General features: G+C 35.7%; 1 protein-coding gene across 6 annotated transcripts in view; it reads right to left on the bottom strand.

The window, feature by feature from the left end:
* Nucleotides 1-18,225, bottom strand: part of RMDN1 (regulator of microtubule dynamics 1) — a 61,199-nt gene that overhangs the window by 12,552 nt on the left and 30,422 nt on the right. For 5 of the 6 annotated variants that reach the window (XR_015246914.1, XM_086695791.1, XM_086695790.1 and 2 more), the window contains exon 5: nt 1,829-1,918. The exons of the other annotated variant lie outside the window; for it this stretch is intronic. Coding sequence is in view for 4 of the 5 variants with exons in the window: in XM_086695791.1 (XP_086551917.1) it covers nt 1,829-1,918 (90 nt within the window). In the remaining variant the exon portion in view is untranslated. The remainder of the gene's footprint in view (nt 1-1,828; nt 1,919-18,225) is intronic. 6 annotated transcript variants of the gene reach the window in all.

Here is an 18,225-nt window from a genome sequence, read left to right as displayed (position 1 = left end):
AACGGGGGAGGGGCAGAGAGAGAGGGAGACACAGAATCGGAAACAGGCTCCAGGCTCTGAGCCATCAGCCCAGAGCCTGACGCGGGGCTCGAACTCACGGACCGCGAGATCGTGACCTGGCTGAAGTCGGACGCTTATCCGACTGCGCCACCCAGGCGCCCCTCAAGTAAACCCTTTCTTTTATAATTCTTCCTGCCATTAGTTGAAGTGTTTTTAAAAAACCATCCAAAGATAGGAGTGCCTGGTTGGCTCAGTCGGTGGAGCATGCAACTCTTGATCTTGGGGGCTGTGAGTTCAAGTCTCATGATGGGTGTAGAGATTGCTTAAAATAAAATCTTTAAAACAACAACAATCCAAAGACAGTAATTCCTTATGGCTTTGGATATAATAATGGAATTAGAAATAATAGTATAAATGATCTTTTTAGTATGTAAATACTAAACATTATTATTTTTTAAATATACTTACACACACATGAAACTTGCAATGCATCATTTTTAAAAAATACAGCCTTTTCTGTTTCCATTAATACAATTTCCTGCAATTTTTAATTTTTCACATTGAATTTATTTGCCACATATTTCTACATCATATAGCACAGAATAATTTAGGCAATTTTTTTTAATGCCACTGAGCAAACTATGGCATTTCACCAAATCTAAGATACTGTGAAAGTTACAATATGTCATTATTATATGTACCACTAAAAAGAAAAAAGCACTGCCAATTATAGGATACCACTGATTATATAATATAATCTGATTTTAAAGTTCTTAAAATGTGAAAAATGTTGCATATTATTAAATGGAAATATATATATATATGCATACACACACACGTGTGTGTGTGTGTGTGTGTGTGTATATATATATATATATATATATATATATATATACACACACTATTGATGTCTGAATAAAAAACTAGGACTCCTGACTCCTAGCTTTTCTACTACCCATTATATAAACTATGAATTGAGACTATAACTATAAAATTCAGAAAGGCTAGTAAAGAGCTTATCTAACATTCTCCCCATGTATGTTTCCGTCATATTCTCTTCCTTTGAATTTTTACAATGGTCTAAAATATCACAAGAGAAATAAATATGTTGGGTTTTTAGTGTCAGTTTTTTGGGAGTTTTTTGTTTAGTTTTGCTTAGGACAATGAAGTAGTGTTTATGCGCATCATAAAAAATACAAACTCCTAGAAAACATCTGACACCTAACAAAGAGCTTACTATAAAATAACTGGAAATATTAAAATACAAAATACCCACACAGAGATAATACTGTTAACAGTACTATTACTATTGGATTTGTCAATTGTGTTAGATTGTTAGACTAGACCACACCTCTGGGTATTCAGGACCTTATATAGCACCCTCTCACAAACTCTTGCCTTGGCCACATGACTTGTTTAGGTCCACAGGACTTTACTAAGTGTGATACAAAACAGAAGCCTGATCAAAGTTTCCACACTGGAATTTTACCTTGGAATGCTCATTCTTGGAAGCCAGCTACCATGCTATAAAGAAACTTGGGCTAGAGTACTAAATAATATAAAGAAAAGTGGAGAGAAACAGTCACTTGACAGGATATCGTGCACATTCCCGTCCCAGCTGAAGACAGAAGTGAACACAGCTTTAATCTAAATGATCTCAGTTACACCAAACAGATCAAAGCACCACTACAGAGTAAACCCACAAAATTTTGAGAAATAAGCTGTCACTGCTTTAGGTCTCTAAATTTTAGATGGTTTGCTATACAGCAATAAATAAGTGAAACAGAAATCTATTAAAAAAGTAATGACTTTTAAAATTCATCAGTACCTCAAAATGCTCCTTGATAATGTAAGCATTTGCAATTTTAGCCTTGATGCCTTCATAATCTCCAACATCACTAATACAGATTGCATACCACTAAAAATAGAAGGAAAAAAACATATAAGAATAATAATACCCCACTAATATTCCACTCAATACAAGGTAAAACTGAATATTTATTCCTCAATAGTCATTCTCATTCAACAAAAACTTAGCATAAAAACTGAATAAAATATACTGTCATATACAAAGGAAAGTAGACATGGCCCTTAAGGAACTCAAGGACAGGACGTGTTCTATAGTTCTCTATTGAGAACTATAATACAAGGTAAAGAATACAGAATCTCTAAGGAAGTTATCAACACAATGAGGAGACAATGATTCATGTTTATAACCAGAGTATAAATTTTTAAAAATTTGCAATTGAATAACTATCATTTTATTTTCTCATCCTCTTTTCTACAAGCTGCTTCTTCTCCCACATCTGCACGGTTCTAGTAATAAGAGCCACATCTGTCAATTGTGATGTTGTCCCCATAGCCACAGATGGGATAACAGACCCAAACTGAGACAATCTGAGTTTTGTCCCTAAGGACTAAATACCTAATATCCAAGCTTCATAAATTCAAGTGCTGTAGAAAGTCACAAGATGTAGAATGAGAAAAAGAGTCTGCAGAGAAAAAGATGTGCAGGAAACAGCAAAGAGATAATATAAACCTCAGAGCAATCAAACCAGGTTTTCCTGAACCAAAAACACCCTGCCTTTGGGTTTTATTAGAAACAGTAGTTTCTAATACACCGCCCCTCCATTTTTATTTGAGCTTATTTCTGTGGGGTTTTAAGAATTATAACCACAAAGATTTTAACTAAAACAAACTTCTGTTTAAATCTATTTTCTGCCAAAATCTTGGTAAGTTTATTGAAACTTAAAAAGTATAACTTAAAACATAACATACATTATTTGTGCACATGCACACACACACACACACACACACACACACACACACACACACACCCCTCTATAGGCTATGCTCACTTAATCTCCACTGAGAGTTACCCAGCTGCCTAAATCCAGGGGACTAGGTGGTTACACAGGGTTTCAAATTTGCTGTTCTGATCTTCTCCCACATATCAGGGCTCTGGATAAAAACACCTTCTCTTATGTATCTCACCATCTTCTATATGCAAAACAAACATAAGCTTATGGATGAATCCTAAACATTCTTCCCTGATTAGACTGGCAGTATTTTGAGATTTTTGACATATGTTAAAGATATATTACAATAATAGCACAAAGAGCAGTTATTAACATATGAAGTGCTATATCACTTGATGTGGACTGTAAGTTAAAGATGTATGCTGTAAACCTTAAAGCAACCGCTAAACAACATGACACAGAGTTATAGCCATTAAGTCAATGAAATAAATAAAATGGAATCCAAAAAATTATCAATAAAAAAGGCAGAAAAAGAAGATGAACAGATGGAACAAATAGAAAGATAGGAAATTTAAACCCCAAAATATCATTAATCACATTAAATGTAAATGGTCCAAAACCCCAAATGAAAAGCAGACTGCCAAATTGGATTAAAATTAACAAAAACTAAGAGTGACGTAAGTGAAAAAGGCAAAGTAAAGAACTCTGAATTCTGCTTCTCCATAAAAGCACTGAAAAAAAAAATGAGCAACAACTATCAAAATCAACTTATTTTTGGAACTCTGAAATTAACCTAAGGCTTGAGGTGACCTGGGAACGCTTATTCAAAGTATCAGATTATTCCTAATGAGAATAGTGAATTCTGTGCTGTTTTATCATCCCACACTCCCAATCTCAGCAAGAGCTATAAAACAGCACCCACCCCCCCATCCCCCGCCATTCCTAATACCTGAGGGTACAGAACAGATCTCACTCATGGAGAATTGTAATCTTTGTTCTGACTTGTTTGGTGGCTCCTTGGAAGACTGGCCTTGTACATATTTCACCTAACTTGAAAAGGCCCTAGTGATAAAACTGTCTCTGGGGTGCCAGAGTGGGGGGGCATTTACTGAAAACATTTATAAACTAATATCTTAGATTGCTGCTGTCTCCAGCAAATAAACTAATGAAAAGCTTGGGAGGAAAGGCTAGGTAAAGAGATGTCCCTAAGGATGCTGGAAAGGTTCAATAAAGAAAAGCCAAAAGATGGGGCACCTGGGTGGCTCAGTCGGTTAAGCATCCGACTTTGGCTCAGGTCATGATCTCGCAGTCTTTGAGTTCAAGCCCGCGTCAAGCTCTGTGCTGACAGCTCAGAGCCTGGAGCCTGCTTCAGATTCTGTGTCTCCCTCTCTCTGCCCCTTCCCCGCTCATGCTTTGTCTGTCAAACATAAATAAACATTAAAATAAATAAATAAATAAATAAATAAATAAATAAATAAATAAATAAATAAATAAGAAAACCCAAAAGAATATTTCATGACATACGAAAATTATATTGAATTCAAATTTCAGTGCTCACAAATAAAGCTTTACTAGAACACAGTCACACTCACCACTTATGAATTGACTGGCTTTGCTCAACAATGGCAGGGTTGAATTGTGATAAGAGATCATATGTAATATTTTAACTGATTCTTACTGCTGCTCCATACACTGTAAATCACAGTGATAGTATTATAACCTGAAAGCATTTGGAGTGCCACGCATACTCCATACCATGACACTTTATTACCAATGCATAGGTCAAAGGAAGATAAAATGGACTTCAAATGTCATGCTTTGAAAGCATCGTGAAATGTGAATTATTTCGTTATTGAATTAAATGGCAAAGCATTTTGCTAATTATGCAATAACACCATAGCCAAAAACAAAAACAAAAAGCTTAGGAAAGATCTGAGAAGGCCCTGAGCTTAAGGCTCTTCACAAATTGAAAGTGAAAGCCAAGGCACAGTTTAAAACTGCCCAGCTAAGGGCTAATGGTATGTCCCAACACATACAGAGAGCCCCATGACCAAGAATGGAAAACATTTTGGCTCCAAACATTTTATAAAATGTATGCCCAATCATTTGGTGACCACTAAACTAAGAGAACAGAGACTTCTTTGGCTACGTATAACAAAGAACACAGACTTTACAGAATCTGGTCAAGAAGTTACAAGAAAAACAACAGAAGCACCTGGCTGGTTCAATCGGTAGAGCATGCAACCCTTGATCTTAGGGTTGTTTGAGCCCCATGTTGCGTGTAGAGATTACTTAAAACAAAATCTTAGAAAAAAGAAAAAAACAACACATACTAAAAGCAGCAACAACAAATTCGGGAAAGGAGAGAACCTGATTTCCAGATTTACCGTATTATAATAGTTAACATGTCCAGTTTTCAACAAAAAAATTACAGGGCATGCAAAACATAAGAATATATAACCCACATACAGGAGGAAAAAAAATCAAAGGAAGCTATGCCTGAAGAAGCCCAGATGTTGGGCTTCCTAGACTTTATGTATGTTCAACAAGGAAATTATGTCTGAAGAACTAAAGTATACTAAGAACAATGTCTCATTAAATAGAGAATTATCAATAAAGAGGCAGAGATTATAAAATGGAACCAAACATATACTTTGAAGGTGGGAAGTACAATAAATGGAATAAAAAATTCACAACATTGAATTAAGGGCTCAACAGTGGATGTGGACAGAAGAAAGAATTAGCTAATTTGAAGGTATCAGGTCAATAAGATTACACTCTATGAGAAACAGAAAGTAAAAAGAAAGAAGAAAAATGAACACAGACTCAGAGGCCTGTGAGACACCCACATGTCTACCAAAATACACATAAGAGGAGTCCCAGTAGGAGAGAAGAAGAGAGAAAGGGAGTAGAATGAATACTTAAAAACATAAATGCCAAAGACTTCTCTACTTTGATGAAAACAAAGAACCCCAAATAAGATAAATTTAAGAGATCCACAACCAGAAACAGCAGAATCAAACTGTCGAAGATAAAAAAACAAAGAGATGATCTTGAAAATAGGAGAGAAATGACTTGTCATGTACAAAGGGTCCTCAATAAGATTAACAGCCAAATCAGAAACCATGGACACCTGCTTTAGTCTGCTTGTCCTGCTAGAACAAAACACTAGAGTGGTCAGCTAAAATAACAGAAATGTTATTACTCATCATTTCTGGAGACTGGGAAGTCCAAGATCAAAATGCTAGCTGACTGTGTCAGAATAAGGGGATGGGAGCAGAGATATATAAGAGCAAAGTTGGTATACTACTGAAATTAAGTTGACATCCAATATGAACTTGGTAATTACAAATTATGATGGTAATGATATTACTCAGGATAACCATTAAGAGTATAACTCAAAATATACAGTATAAGAAATAAAAGAATGAAAATGGCAAAACAAAATAAATCTATGGAATACTAAATAAAGGACACTAATGGAGGACTTAAAAGATCGAAAACAAATACCAAAATTGCAAAAGAACTTCTTATTGTCAATTACACTTTAAATGTGAATGGGTTAAACTCTCCAATTAAAAGACAAAGATTAGCAGCAGAATGTATTAAAACACATGATTCAACTATATACTGTCTACAATTTAGATTCAGATGTATATATGTATTCAATATATATATACATATATATTATATATATATATTTTATACATATATATATAATATATATGTATTCAAATGTATATACATTTAAAGTAAAACACAGGTAAGTTTTAGGGCACCTGGGTGGCTCAGTTACTTAAGCACCTGACTTTGGCTCAGGTCATGATAGTCTGTGGGTTTGAGCCCTGCATTGGGTTCTATGCTGCAGCTCAGAGCCTGCTTCAGATTCTGTGTTTCCCTCTCTTTCTACCCCTCCCCAGCTTGTGTTCTCTCTCCCTCTTTCCAAAATAAATGAACACTAAAAACAATAAACAAAAAACAGGGAAGTTTAGCACATAAACCGTACTCACAAGAAAGCTGAAGTGATATACTAATTAGAATTAGATAATGATCTAATATCAGACAAAACAGACTTTAGGAACCCAACTGTTACATGAGAGACAAAGAAAAACAGTATCAAGAACATATAACAATTATAAACAAATATATGTAGAAAAAGACAATTCAACTATAATAGTTGGGGACTTCAATACTCCACTTCCAAGACTGGATAGAACTAGTCAAAAATTATCAAATTAGTTCTAGGAAAAAATCATCAAACAGAAGACTCAAACAATACTATATACTAATTAGACCTAGCTAGCATACATGTACAGAACACTCTACCCAACACCGTATTCTTCTCAATTCACATGGAATATTTTTCAGGATAGACAAGATACTAGGCCATAAAAAAGCCTCAAATTTTAAAAGACAGAAACCAAAGTATGTTCTCTGACCACAGTAAAATGAAAATGGAAATTAATAAAAGAAGGAAATTTGGATGATTCACAATTATGTGGAAATTAAAAAAACACATTCCTAAATAACACATTCAAATAAGAAATCACAAGAAAAAATTTTAAATTCCCTAAGAACAAAAACAACACAACATAACAAAATTTGTGGGATTTAGCAAAATTGTATTCAGAGGGAAACTTATAGCTGTAAATGGTTACCTTAAAGAAAGATATCAAGATGTGGCTGGGTGTCTCAGTTGGTTAAGCATCCCACTCTTGATTTTGGCTCAGGTCATGATCCTGTAGTTTGTGGGTTTGGGAGCCTGCCTGGGATTCTTTCTCTCCCTGTCTTATACCCCTCCCCTGCTCAATCTCACATGCTCTCTCTCAAAATAAACAAACTTAAGAAAAAAAATAAAAAATAATATATTTAAAGAAATCAAGCCAATAATCTAACCTTATACCTTAAGAAACTAGAAAAAGAAGGGGCACCTGGATGGCTCAGTCAGTTGGATTCCCAACTCTTGATTTTGGCTCAGGTCATGATCACAGGATCATGGGCATGAGCCCCATGTCCGGCTCCGCACTTAGCATGGTGCCTGCTTAAGATTCTCTCTCTCTCTTCCCCTGCTCCCCTCCCCTGCTCACACACTCTCTCTCTAAAATTAAAAAAAAAAAAAAAAAACCTAGAAAAAGAAGAGCAAATTAACCTAAAGTAAACAGAAGGAAGGGAATAATAAAGATTAGAGTGGAGATAAATAAAATAAAGAATAGGAAAAATGGAGAAGAGCAGCAAAACCAAGTTAATTTTCTGAAAAGATCAACAAAATTTATAAACCTTTAGCTAGACATAATAAGAGAACAAAAGTTAAATTACTAAAATCAGGAGTCAAAGAGGGCATACATTACTACTAACCTCAGTAATAAATCTAGGAATAAAAAAGATTATAAAGGAATAGTAGCAACAATCATATGGCAACAGATTAAGTGACCTAGAAAACCTGCAAAATTCCTAGAAACAACAATCCAACTGATGTAAGAATAAGCAAAAAATCCGAATAAATGAATAATAAGTAATAATAAAGAGTTAGTAATCAAAAGAACTTCCAACAAAGCGAAGGCCAGGACCAGATGGCTTCACTAGTGAATTCTACCAAATGTTTAAAAAGAATTAACACCAAGCTTCTACCAATTCTTCCAAAAAAAAAAAAAAAAAAAAAAACCCAGAAAAAGTGAACATGCCTCTAAGTATTCTATGACACCAGTGTTACTTTGATATCAAAACCATCACAAAACATCAAAACAAAAGAAACCTAATACAGTTGCAAAAACTGTCAGTAAAATACTAGCAAACCAAATTCAGTAGATCATTAAAAAAATCATTCACCACAATCAAGTGGGATTTATCCCTGGGATGCAAAAACAATTCAACATACACAAATCAATCAAAGTGATGTATCACATTAACAGAAAGAAAAGAATCATATTTTGAATTTTTTTTTTCAACGTTTATTTATTTTTGGGACAGAGAGAGACAGAGCATGAACGGGGGAGGGGCAGAGAGAGAGGGAGACACAGAATCGGAAAGAGGCACCAGGCTCTGAGCCATCAGCCCAGAGCCTGACATGGGGCTCGAACTCACGGACCGCGAGATCGTGACCTGGCTGAAGTCGGACGCTTAACCGACTGCGCCACCCAGGCGCCCCAAGAATCATATTTTAATACATGCAGAAAAAGAATCTGACAAAATTCAACATCCCTTCATGATAAAAAAAAAAAAAAAAACCTCCTAACAAGTTGAATTAGACATAGAAGGAACATATCTCAACATAATAAAGACCATACGTGATAAACCACAGCTAACATCATACTCAATGATGAAAGGCTTAAGATGTCCTCTAAGATCAAGAATAAGACAAGGGTACCCACTTTTACCACTCCTATTCAACACAGTAATTGAAGTCCTACCCAGAGCAATCAGGCAAGAAAAAGAAATAAAAGGTATCAGAATTGGAAAGGAAGAAGTAGAATGTCTCTATTCGTACATGACATGATTCTATATATAGAAAGTTGTAAAGATGCAACCAAATTCAAACAAAAATCTGTTTAATCAACAAATTCAGTAAAGTTGCAAGATATAAAATTAACATGTAAATATCAGTAGCATTTCTATATGCTAGCAACAAATTTTCTGACAAAGAAATAGATCCCATTTACAAGAGCCTCAAAAACAACCAAATAGGATAAATGTGTATGAGAAGGCCAAAGATTTCTACTCTGAAAACTGCAAGACAGTGATGAAAGAAAACAAAGAAGATACAAATAAATTGAAAGGTAATCACTATTTGTGCCCTGGAAGTATTAATATTGTTGAAACGTCAATACCACCAAAATCTGTGTATAGATTCAACACAATCCTCATCAAGATACCAATGGCATTTTTTTACAGATGTAGAAAACAACATACCTAAAATTTATAGGGAACCACAAAGACCCTGAATAGCCAAAGAAATCCTGAGAAAGGAGAACAAGTATAAAGCTATAGGCATTAAAAGAGCATGGCACTGCATAAAAACAAACAAATGAGACAGAACTGAGAACTCAGAAATAAACCCAAGACTATACAGTCAACTAATATCTGACAAGGGAGCCCCGAATATTCAATTGAGAAGGACAGACTACAAAAATGGCACTAGGGTTACTGGATATTCACATGTATAAGGAATAAACGTTACACCACTCACAAAAATTAACTCAAAATAAGTTAAAGGCTTAAATGTAAAACCTGAAACTATGCAACTCGTAAAGAAAACAGGAATAAAGCCTCTTAACATGGGTCTTGGTAACGATTTTTTGGATATGACACCTAAAGCACAGGCAACGAAATAAAAAATAAACAAGTGGGACTACATAAAAAGCTTCAGCACAGGAAAATAAACCATCAACAAAATGAAAAGTGTACCTAATGGGAGAAAATATTTGCAACTGATCTATGTAATAAGGGGTTAATATCTGAATTATAATTCATACAATTGCATACAATTTAACAGCACAAGAAAAATCAGTGCAATTAAAAAGTGGGCAGAGGACCTGAATAGACATTTCTTCAAAGATGATATATTGAGGTGCCTGGGTGGCTCAGTGGGTTGAGCATCCGACTTCAGCTCAGGTCATGATCTCACAGTTTGTGGGTTCGGGCCCTGTGTCGGGCTCTGTGCTGACAGCTTGCTCAGAGCCTGGAGCCTGCTTTGGATTCTGTGTTTCCTTCTCTCTCTGCCCCTCCCCTGCTCACACTCTGTCTCTCAAAAATAAATAAATGTAAAAAAAAAAATTAAAAAAAAATTCGAAGATGATATATGAAAGACCAACAGGTGCATGAAAAGATGCTCAACATCACTAGTCATTAAAGAAATGCAAATTATGGGGCGCCTGGGTGGCGCAGTCGGTTAAGCGTCCGACTTCAGCCAGGTCACGATCTCGCGGTCTGGGAGTTCGAGCCCCGCGTCAGGCTCTGGGCTGATGGCTCAGAGCCTGGAGCCTGTTTCCGATTCTGTGTTTCCCTCTCTCTCTGCCCCTCCCCTGTTCATGCTCTGTCTCTCTCTGTCCCAAAAATAAATAAATGTTGAAAAAAAAAAATTAAAAAAAAAAAAAAAAAAAGAAATGCAAATTAAAATAGCAATGAGGCATCACCTCAAATCTGTTAGAATGGCCATCATCAAAAAGAGATAGAGGCACTTGGGTGGCTCAGATGGTTGAGCATTCTACTCTTGATTTCGGCTCAGGTCATGATCTCACAGTCATGGGATTGAGCCCCACGGAGCCTGCTTGGTATTCTCTCTCTCTCTGCCCCTCTCTCTCTCACACGTGCGCTCTCCCTCTCTCTAAAAATAAACTTAAAAAAAAAAAAAAAGGAAATAAATGCTGGCATGGATGTGGAGAAAAGGGAACCCTTATGCACTGTTGGTGGGATTTTAAATTGTTACAGCCCCTATGGAAAACAGTATGGAAGATCCTCAAAAACAAATTAAAAATAGAATTACCATATGATCCATCATTTCTACTTGGGAATTTATCCCCCCAAAATGAAATTACCTATTTGAAAAGATATCTTGGGGCGCCTGGGTGGTGCAGTCGGTTAAGCGTCCGACTTCAGCCAGGTCACGATCTTGCGGTCCGTGAGTTCGAGCCCCGCGTCGGGCTCTGGGCTGATGGCTCAGAGCCTGGAGCCTGTTTCCGATTCTGTGTCTCCCTCTCTCTCTGCCCCTCCCCCGTTCGTGCTCTGTCTCTCTGTGTCCCAAAAATAAAAAAAATAAACATTGAAAAAAAAAAATTAAAAAAAAAAAAAAAAGATATCTGTACCTCTATGTTCATAGTAGCGTTTACAATAGCCAAGACATGGAAACAACCTAAGAACAGATCCAATAGAAGATGAATAAAGCAGTTGTGTGTGTGTGTGTGTGTGTGTGTGTGTGTACACATACACAATGAAATATTATTCAGGTATTAAAAAAAAAGGAAATTCTGCCATTTGCAACAACATAGATAGACTCTGAAGGCATTATGCTAAGTGAAATAAAAGTACTGTATGATTTCACTTATATGTGGAATCTTAAAAAACAAACAAAAAAAAGGCATAAGACTTGTGGCTACCAGAGGCGGAAGGTAGGAGGAAGGGGAATTGAAGGAAGATGGTCAAAATGTATCAACTTCTAGTTATAAAATAAATAAGTACAGCTGAAAAACACAAATTTAAACTGTGTGGATCCACTTATGCATGGATTTCTCTTGAGAAAATACAGTGTGAATTTATTTTCTTTATGATTTTTTTTTAGTAATACTTTCTTTTCTGTAATTTACTTTATAGGAGAATACAGTATATAAGACCTATAACATACAAAATAATGTATTGATTATTTACGTTATCATTAAGGCTTCCAGTCAACAGGTTATTAGAAGTTAAGTTTTTGGAACGTCAAAAGTTTTATGTGGATTTTCAACTGCATAGGGATTAGCATCCCTTGTTGTTCAAGGGTGAACTATATTAGGGATGTAATGTACAACATGAAGACTATAGCTAAACTTGATGTATCATATATAGAGAAGTTGGTAAGAGAGTAAACCCTAAGAGTTCTCATCACAAGGAAAAAATACTTTTCTTTTTTTCTTCTCTTTCCTTTTTACTGCATCTATATTAGAAGATGGATTATCAGCTGAACCGACTGTAGTAATCACTTCACAGTATATGCAAATCAAACCACCATGCTGTAGACCTTAAACTTACACAGTGATGTATGTCAATTCTTCCTCAATAAAACCAGAGAAAAAGAAAAAAGGAAACTAAAGACTAGTGTCTCTTATGATATAAAATTCCTCAACAAAATAATGGCAAGCTGAATTCAGCAGCCTATTAAAAGAATTACACAACATGACCAAGTGAGATTTATCCCAAAATACAAGGTTAATTCACCATACAAAAATCAATTGAGGGAAGATACCACATTAACAGAATGAAGGGGGAAGAAACCAACATGATGATCTCAACAGACGCAGAAAAAAGCATCTGACAAATTCCAACACCCTTTCATGATAAAAACACTCCACAAACTAGTTGCTGGAAGGAAACATTCTCAATCTGATTAGGAGCATTTATGGAAAGCCCACAGTTAACGTCACAGTTAGTGGTGAAAGCCTAGCAGCTTTCCTCCTACAATCAGGAACAAGACAAAGATATCCGCTTTTGTCACTTCTTCTCATCATTGTACTGGAAGTTCTGGCCAGGAAAACAAAGCAAGATTAAGAAATAAAAGGTGTCCAGGGCGCCTGGGTGGCACAGTCAGTTAAGCATCTGACTTCAGCTCGGGTCATGATCTTGTGGTTTGGGGGTTCGAGCCCCGCATCAGGCTCTGTGCTGACAGCTCAGAGCCTGGAGCCTGCTTCGGATCTGTGTCTCCCTCTCCTTCTGCCCCTCCCCTCCTCACACTCTGACTCTGTCTTGCAATAGTAAATAAACATTTAAAAAAAAAAAAATATATATATATATATATATATAAATAAAAGGTGTCCAAATTGTAAAGAAAAAACTAAAACTATGCACAGATAGTTTATTTATATATGACATGGTCATATATAGAAAAATCTTAGGGGTGAGGGAGAGGGGAAAATGGGTGATGGGCATTGTAAGGGCACTTGTTGGGATGAGCACTGCGTGTTGTATGTAAGCAATGGATCACAGGAATCTACCCCCAAAACCAAAAGCATACAGTACACACTGTATGTTAGCCAACTGGACCATAAATTCTATTAAAAAAATAATAATAAAATTATTTTTATTGATCACAAACTGAATTAATATTTTGGTTTTATTGGATTAAATTATTAAAATTTATTTTCCTCACTTTCACTTTTTAAAAAGAAAAGAAAAAAGAAAAACCCTAAATAGGGGAACCTGGGTGGCTAAGTTAGTTGAGTGTCCAACTCTTGATTTCAGTTCAGGTCATGACCCCATGATCATGGGATGGAGCCCCCTATCAGGCTCCCTGCTGTGTGTGGAGCCTACTTAAGATTCTCTCTTTCCCCCTCTGCCCTCTTGTCCACTCAACTACTCGCCAAAAGAAAAAAAAGAAAAAAGAAAACCCTAAATAATCTACAAAAAAACTAGTAGATAGAACCAATAAATGAGTTTAGCAAAGCTATAGTATATAAGATCAAATGTCAGTTGCACTCCTATACACTAGCAATGAACAATCTGAAAATGAAATTAAGAATTCCAATAGCATTAAAAAGAATAAAATACTTAAAGAATAAATCTAACCAAAGAAGTACAAGACTTGCACAATGAAAATTACAAAACACTGTTGGGAAAAAAAAAAAGGATCTAAATAAATGGAAAGACAACACTTGTCTGTGGATTGGAAGATACAATGCTGTCAAAATGGCAAACTACTCCCCAAACTACTCTACAGACTCCATGAAATCCCTATCAAAAACCCAACTGGCTCCTTTGCAGAAATTTATAAGCTGATCCTAAAATATGTATGAAAATTGGAGAAACTCAGAATTCTCAAAATCATCTTAAAAAAGAACAGAGGACTCACAGTTACTTATTTCAAAACTTTTCACAAAGCTATAGTAATGAAGACATCGTGATACTGGCACAAAGACCAACAGGTCTACATGTAGACTGATGAAAGAGAATTGAGAATTCAAAAATAAACTCATACATTTATGTTCAACTGATTCTCATCAAGGATGAAAATGGAGAAAAAAGAGTCAACAAATGGTGCTGGGACAACTGGAAATTTACATGGAAAAGAATGGATTTGAACTCCTACCTCACCATGTGTAAAGGTTAACTTTTTAGGATCAAAGACTAAATGTAAAGGCTAAAAGATATAAAACTCTTAGAAACAAATAGGTGAAAATCTGTGTAATTTTGGACTGGACAAGAGTTTAGATATGACACCAAAAGCACAAGCAATCAAAGAAAACTAAACTGGACTTCTTCAAAATTAAAAACTTATGCATCAAAGAACATCATCAAGAAAGTAAAAAGACAATTCACATAATGGGAGAAAATACTTGCACATTATATATATAACCAGAGACTAATATTCAGAAAACACTCTTAAAACTAAATAAAGGGGACCCTGGGTGTCTCAGTTGTGAGTGTCCAACTTCGTCTCAGGTCATGATTTCATGGTTCGTGAGTTTGAGCCCCACATCAGGCTCGCTGCTGTCAATGCACAGCGTGCTTTGGATCCTCTGTCCCCCTCTCTCTTTGCCCCTCTCCACTTGTGCTCTCTCTCTCTCAAAAATAAACAAACAAACAAAACCCTCAACAATAAAAAGACAAACCCAGCTTAAAAATGGGCAAAGAATTTGAATAGATATTTCTCCAAAGAAGATATACAAATGTCAAATAAGCACATGAAAAGATGCTCAACATCATTACTCATTAGAAAATGCAAATCAAAACCATAAGAAACCACTTCACACCCAGTAATTGTTAATTTTTTTAATGGATAATTACAAGAGTTAGCAAGGTTGTGAAGCAACTGGAACCCTCTCATACATTGCTGTCAGTAATGTAAAATAGTACAGCTACTTTGAAGAACAATTTGACAGTTCCTCAAAAAGAATTACATAGAATTACATATGACCCAGCAAGTCCATTCCTAGATACTCAAAAGAACTGTAAACAGGTATTTAAACAAATAGTTGTACATGACTGTTGATAGTTATACTATAAACAATATCCAAAAATGTGGAAATAATCCAAATGTCCATCAACTAATCAATGGGTAAACAAAATGTGGTATATATCCATACAATGGAATATTATTCATCCATAAAAAGGAATAAAGTACTGATACATGTTACAATGTGGATGGGCCTCAAAAACATGATAAGTGAAAGATGTCAGACACAAACGATCCCATTCTGTATGACTCCACTTCTAGGAAATATCCTGAGTAGGTAAAGCCATAGCGGCAGAAAGCAGATTAGTGTTTGTCAAGGGCTGGGAATAAGAGTAAATAGAAAGTGACTACTTATTGGGTACAGGGTTTCCTTCCAGGGTGATACAAGTGTTCTGGAACTACATAGAGGTAATGGTTACACCACATTGTAAATGTATTAAATGTCACTATATTGGGCACTTTAAAATGGTTAATTTTATGTTGTGTGAAGTTACCTCAATAAGAAAAAAAAGAAGTGAAAGCAGACGTTCACACAAAAACTTGTACAAAATTGTTTAGAGTGCTATTATTCATAATAGCAAAAAAGTAGAAACAACCTAAATGTTCACTAGTTGATGGATAAACAAAACTGGTATACCCAAACAATGAAGTATTAGTCATAAAAAAATGAAGTACTGTCACATACTCAGTATGGATAAACCTTGAAAATATTATGCTAAGGGAAAGAAGCGAAACACACAAAGGACACATATTATATGATTCCATTTATATAAAATGTCTAGAACAGGCAAATTCACTGAGACAGAAATTAGATTAGTGCTTGGCAGGGGACAGAAAGTGGAGAATTGGGATTAACTGGTAATAAATATAAGATTTGTTTTGGGAGTAACAAAAATATTCTGGAATTAGACAGTGATGATGACTGCACAACACAGTGAAAATGCTAAAAATCTACTGCAGTGTACGTTATTACAATGATGAATTTTATATGATGCAAAATACAGAAGTAAAAATCAAAGACTTACCACCTGTTTACAAGTATATGTTAAATATAAGGACACAATCAGTAAAAGGACAGAAAAGGATGTAACATGCTACAAATTCTTTCATTAATCAAAAGAAAATAAGAGTTACTATGTTAATATCAAAGTAGACTATAAAACCAAAAGAAAAAGAAAAAAACAAACAAAAAAACCCAAGAGTTATTTCAAAGATAAAGGGGATCATTTTATAATGATAAAGAGGTCAATGCATCAAGAAAATATAATCAATCCTAAATGTTTATATTCCTAATAACAGCACTTTAAAATACATGCTGCAAAAATTAATAAATTGCAAAAAGGGGCACCTGGGTGGCTCAGTCAGTTGAGGGTCCTTGATTTCAGCTCAGGTCATGATCCCAGGGTTATGGGATCAAGCCAAGCATCAGGCTGTGTGCTGACCATGGAGCCTGCTTAGGATTCTCTCTGTCTCTCTCTCTTTCTCTCCCTGCCTCTCTTCCCCTGTTAATGCTCTCTCTAAAAAAATTTTTTAAATTAAAAACAAAAACAAAAACGCAATACCTATCAAATTAACCAGGATTCTTCACAGAGCTAGAACAAAAAATCCTAAAATTTATATGGAACCAGAAAAGACACCGATAAGCCAAAGCAATCTTGAAAAAGAAAACCAAAGCAGAAGGCATCACAATCCTGGACTTCAAGATGTATTACAAAGCTGTAATCATCAAGACAGTATGGTACTGGCACAAAAACAGACACTCACATCAATGGAACAGAATAGAGAACCCAGAAATGGACCCACAAATATATGGCCAACTAATCTTGACAAAGCAGGAAAGACTATCCAATGGAATAAAGACAGTCTCTTCAGCAAGTGGTGCTGGGAAAAATGGACAGCGATATGCAGAGAAATGAACTTGGACCACTTTCTTACACCATACACAAAAATAAACTCAAAATCGATGAAAGACCTAAATGTAAGACAGAAAGCTATCAGAATCCTTGAGGAGAAAGGCAAAAACCTCTTTGATCTTGGCCACGGCAACTTCTTAACATCTCCAGAGGCAAGGAAAACAAAAGCAAAAATGAACTACTGGGACCTCATCAAAATAAAAAGCCTTCTGCACAGTGAAGGAAACAATCAGCAAAACTAAAAGGCAACCAACAGAATAGGAGAAGATAGTTGCAAACGACATATCAGATAAAGAGTTAGTATCCAAAATCTATAAAGAACTTATCAAACTCAACACCCAAAAAACAAATAATCCAGTGAAGAAATGGGCAAAAGACATGAATAGATACTTCTCCAAAGAAGACATCCAGATGGCCAACTGACACATGAAAAAATGCTCAACATCACTCATTATCAGGGAAATACAAATCAAAACCACAATGAGATACCACCTCACACCTGTCAGAATGGCTAACATTAACAACTCAGGCACAACAGATGTTGGCAAGGATACGGAGAAAGAGGATCTCTCTTGCACTGCTGGTGGGAATGCAAACTGATGCAGCCACTCTGGAAAACACGATGGAGGTTCCTCAAAAAATTACAAATAGAACTACCCTACAACCCAGCAATTGCACTGCTAGGTATTTATCCAAGGGATACAGTTATACTGTTTTGAGTGGGCACATGCACCCCAATGTTTATAGCAGCACTATCAACAATAACCAAAGCAAAGTATGGAAAGAGCCCAAATGTCCATCAATGGAGGAATGGATAAAGAAGCTGTGGTCTATATACACAATGGAGTATTACCCAGCAATCAAAAAGAATGAAATCTGGCCATTTGCAACTATGTGGATGGAACTAGAAGGTATT

The sequence above is a fragment of the Puma concolor genome, chromosome F2 (genome assembly GCF_028749965.1).
Source record: "Puma concolor isolate L17-30 chromosome F2, mPumCon1.1.hap2, whole genome shotgun sequence".
Taxonomy (NCBI): Eukaryota; Metazoa; Chordata; class Mammalia; order Carnivora; family Felidae; genus Puma; species Puma concolor.
This window is presented reverse-complemented; position numbering and strand designations above follow the sequence as displayed.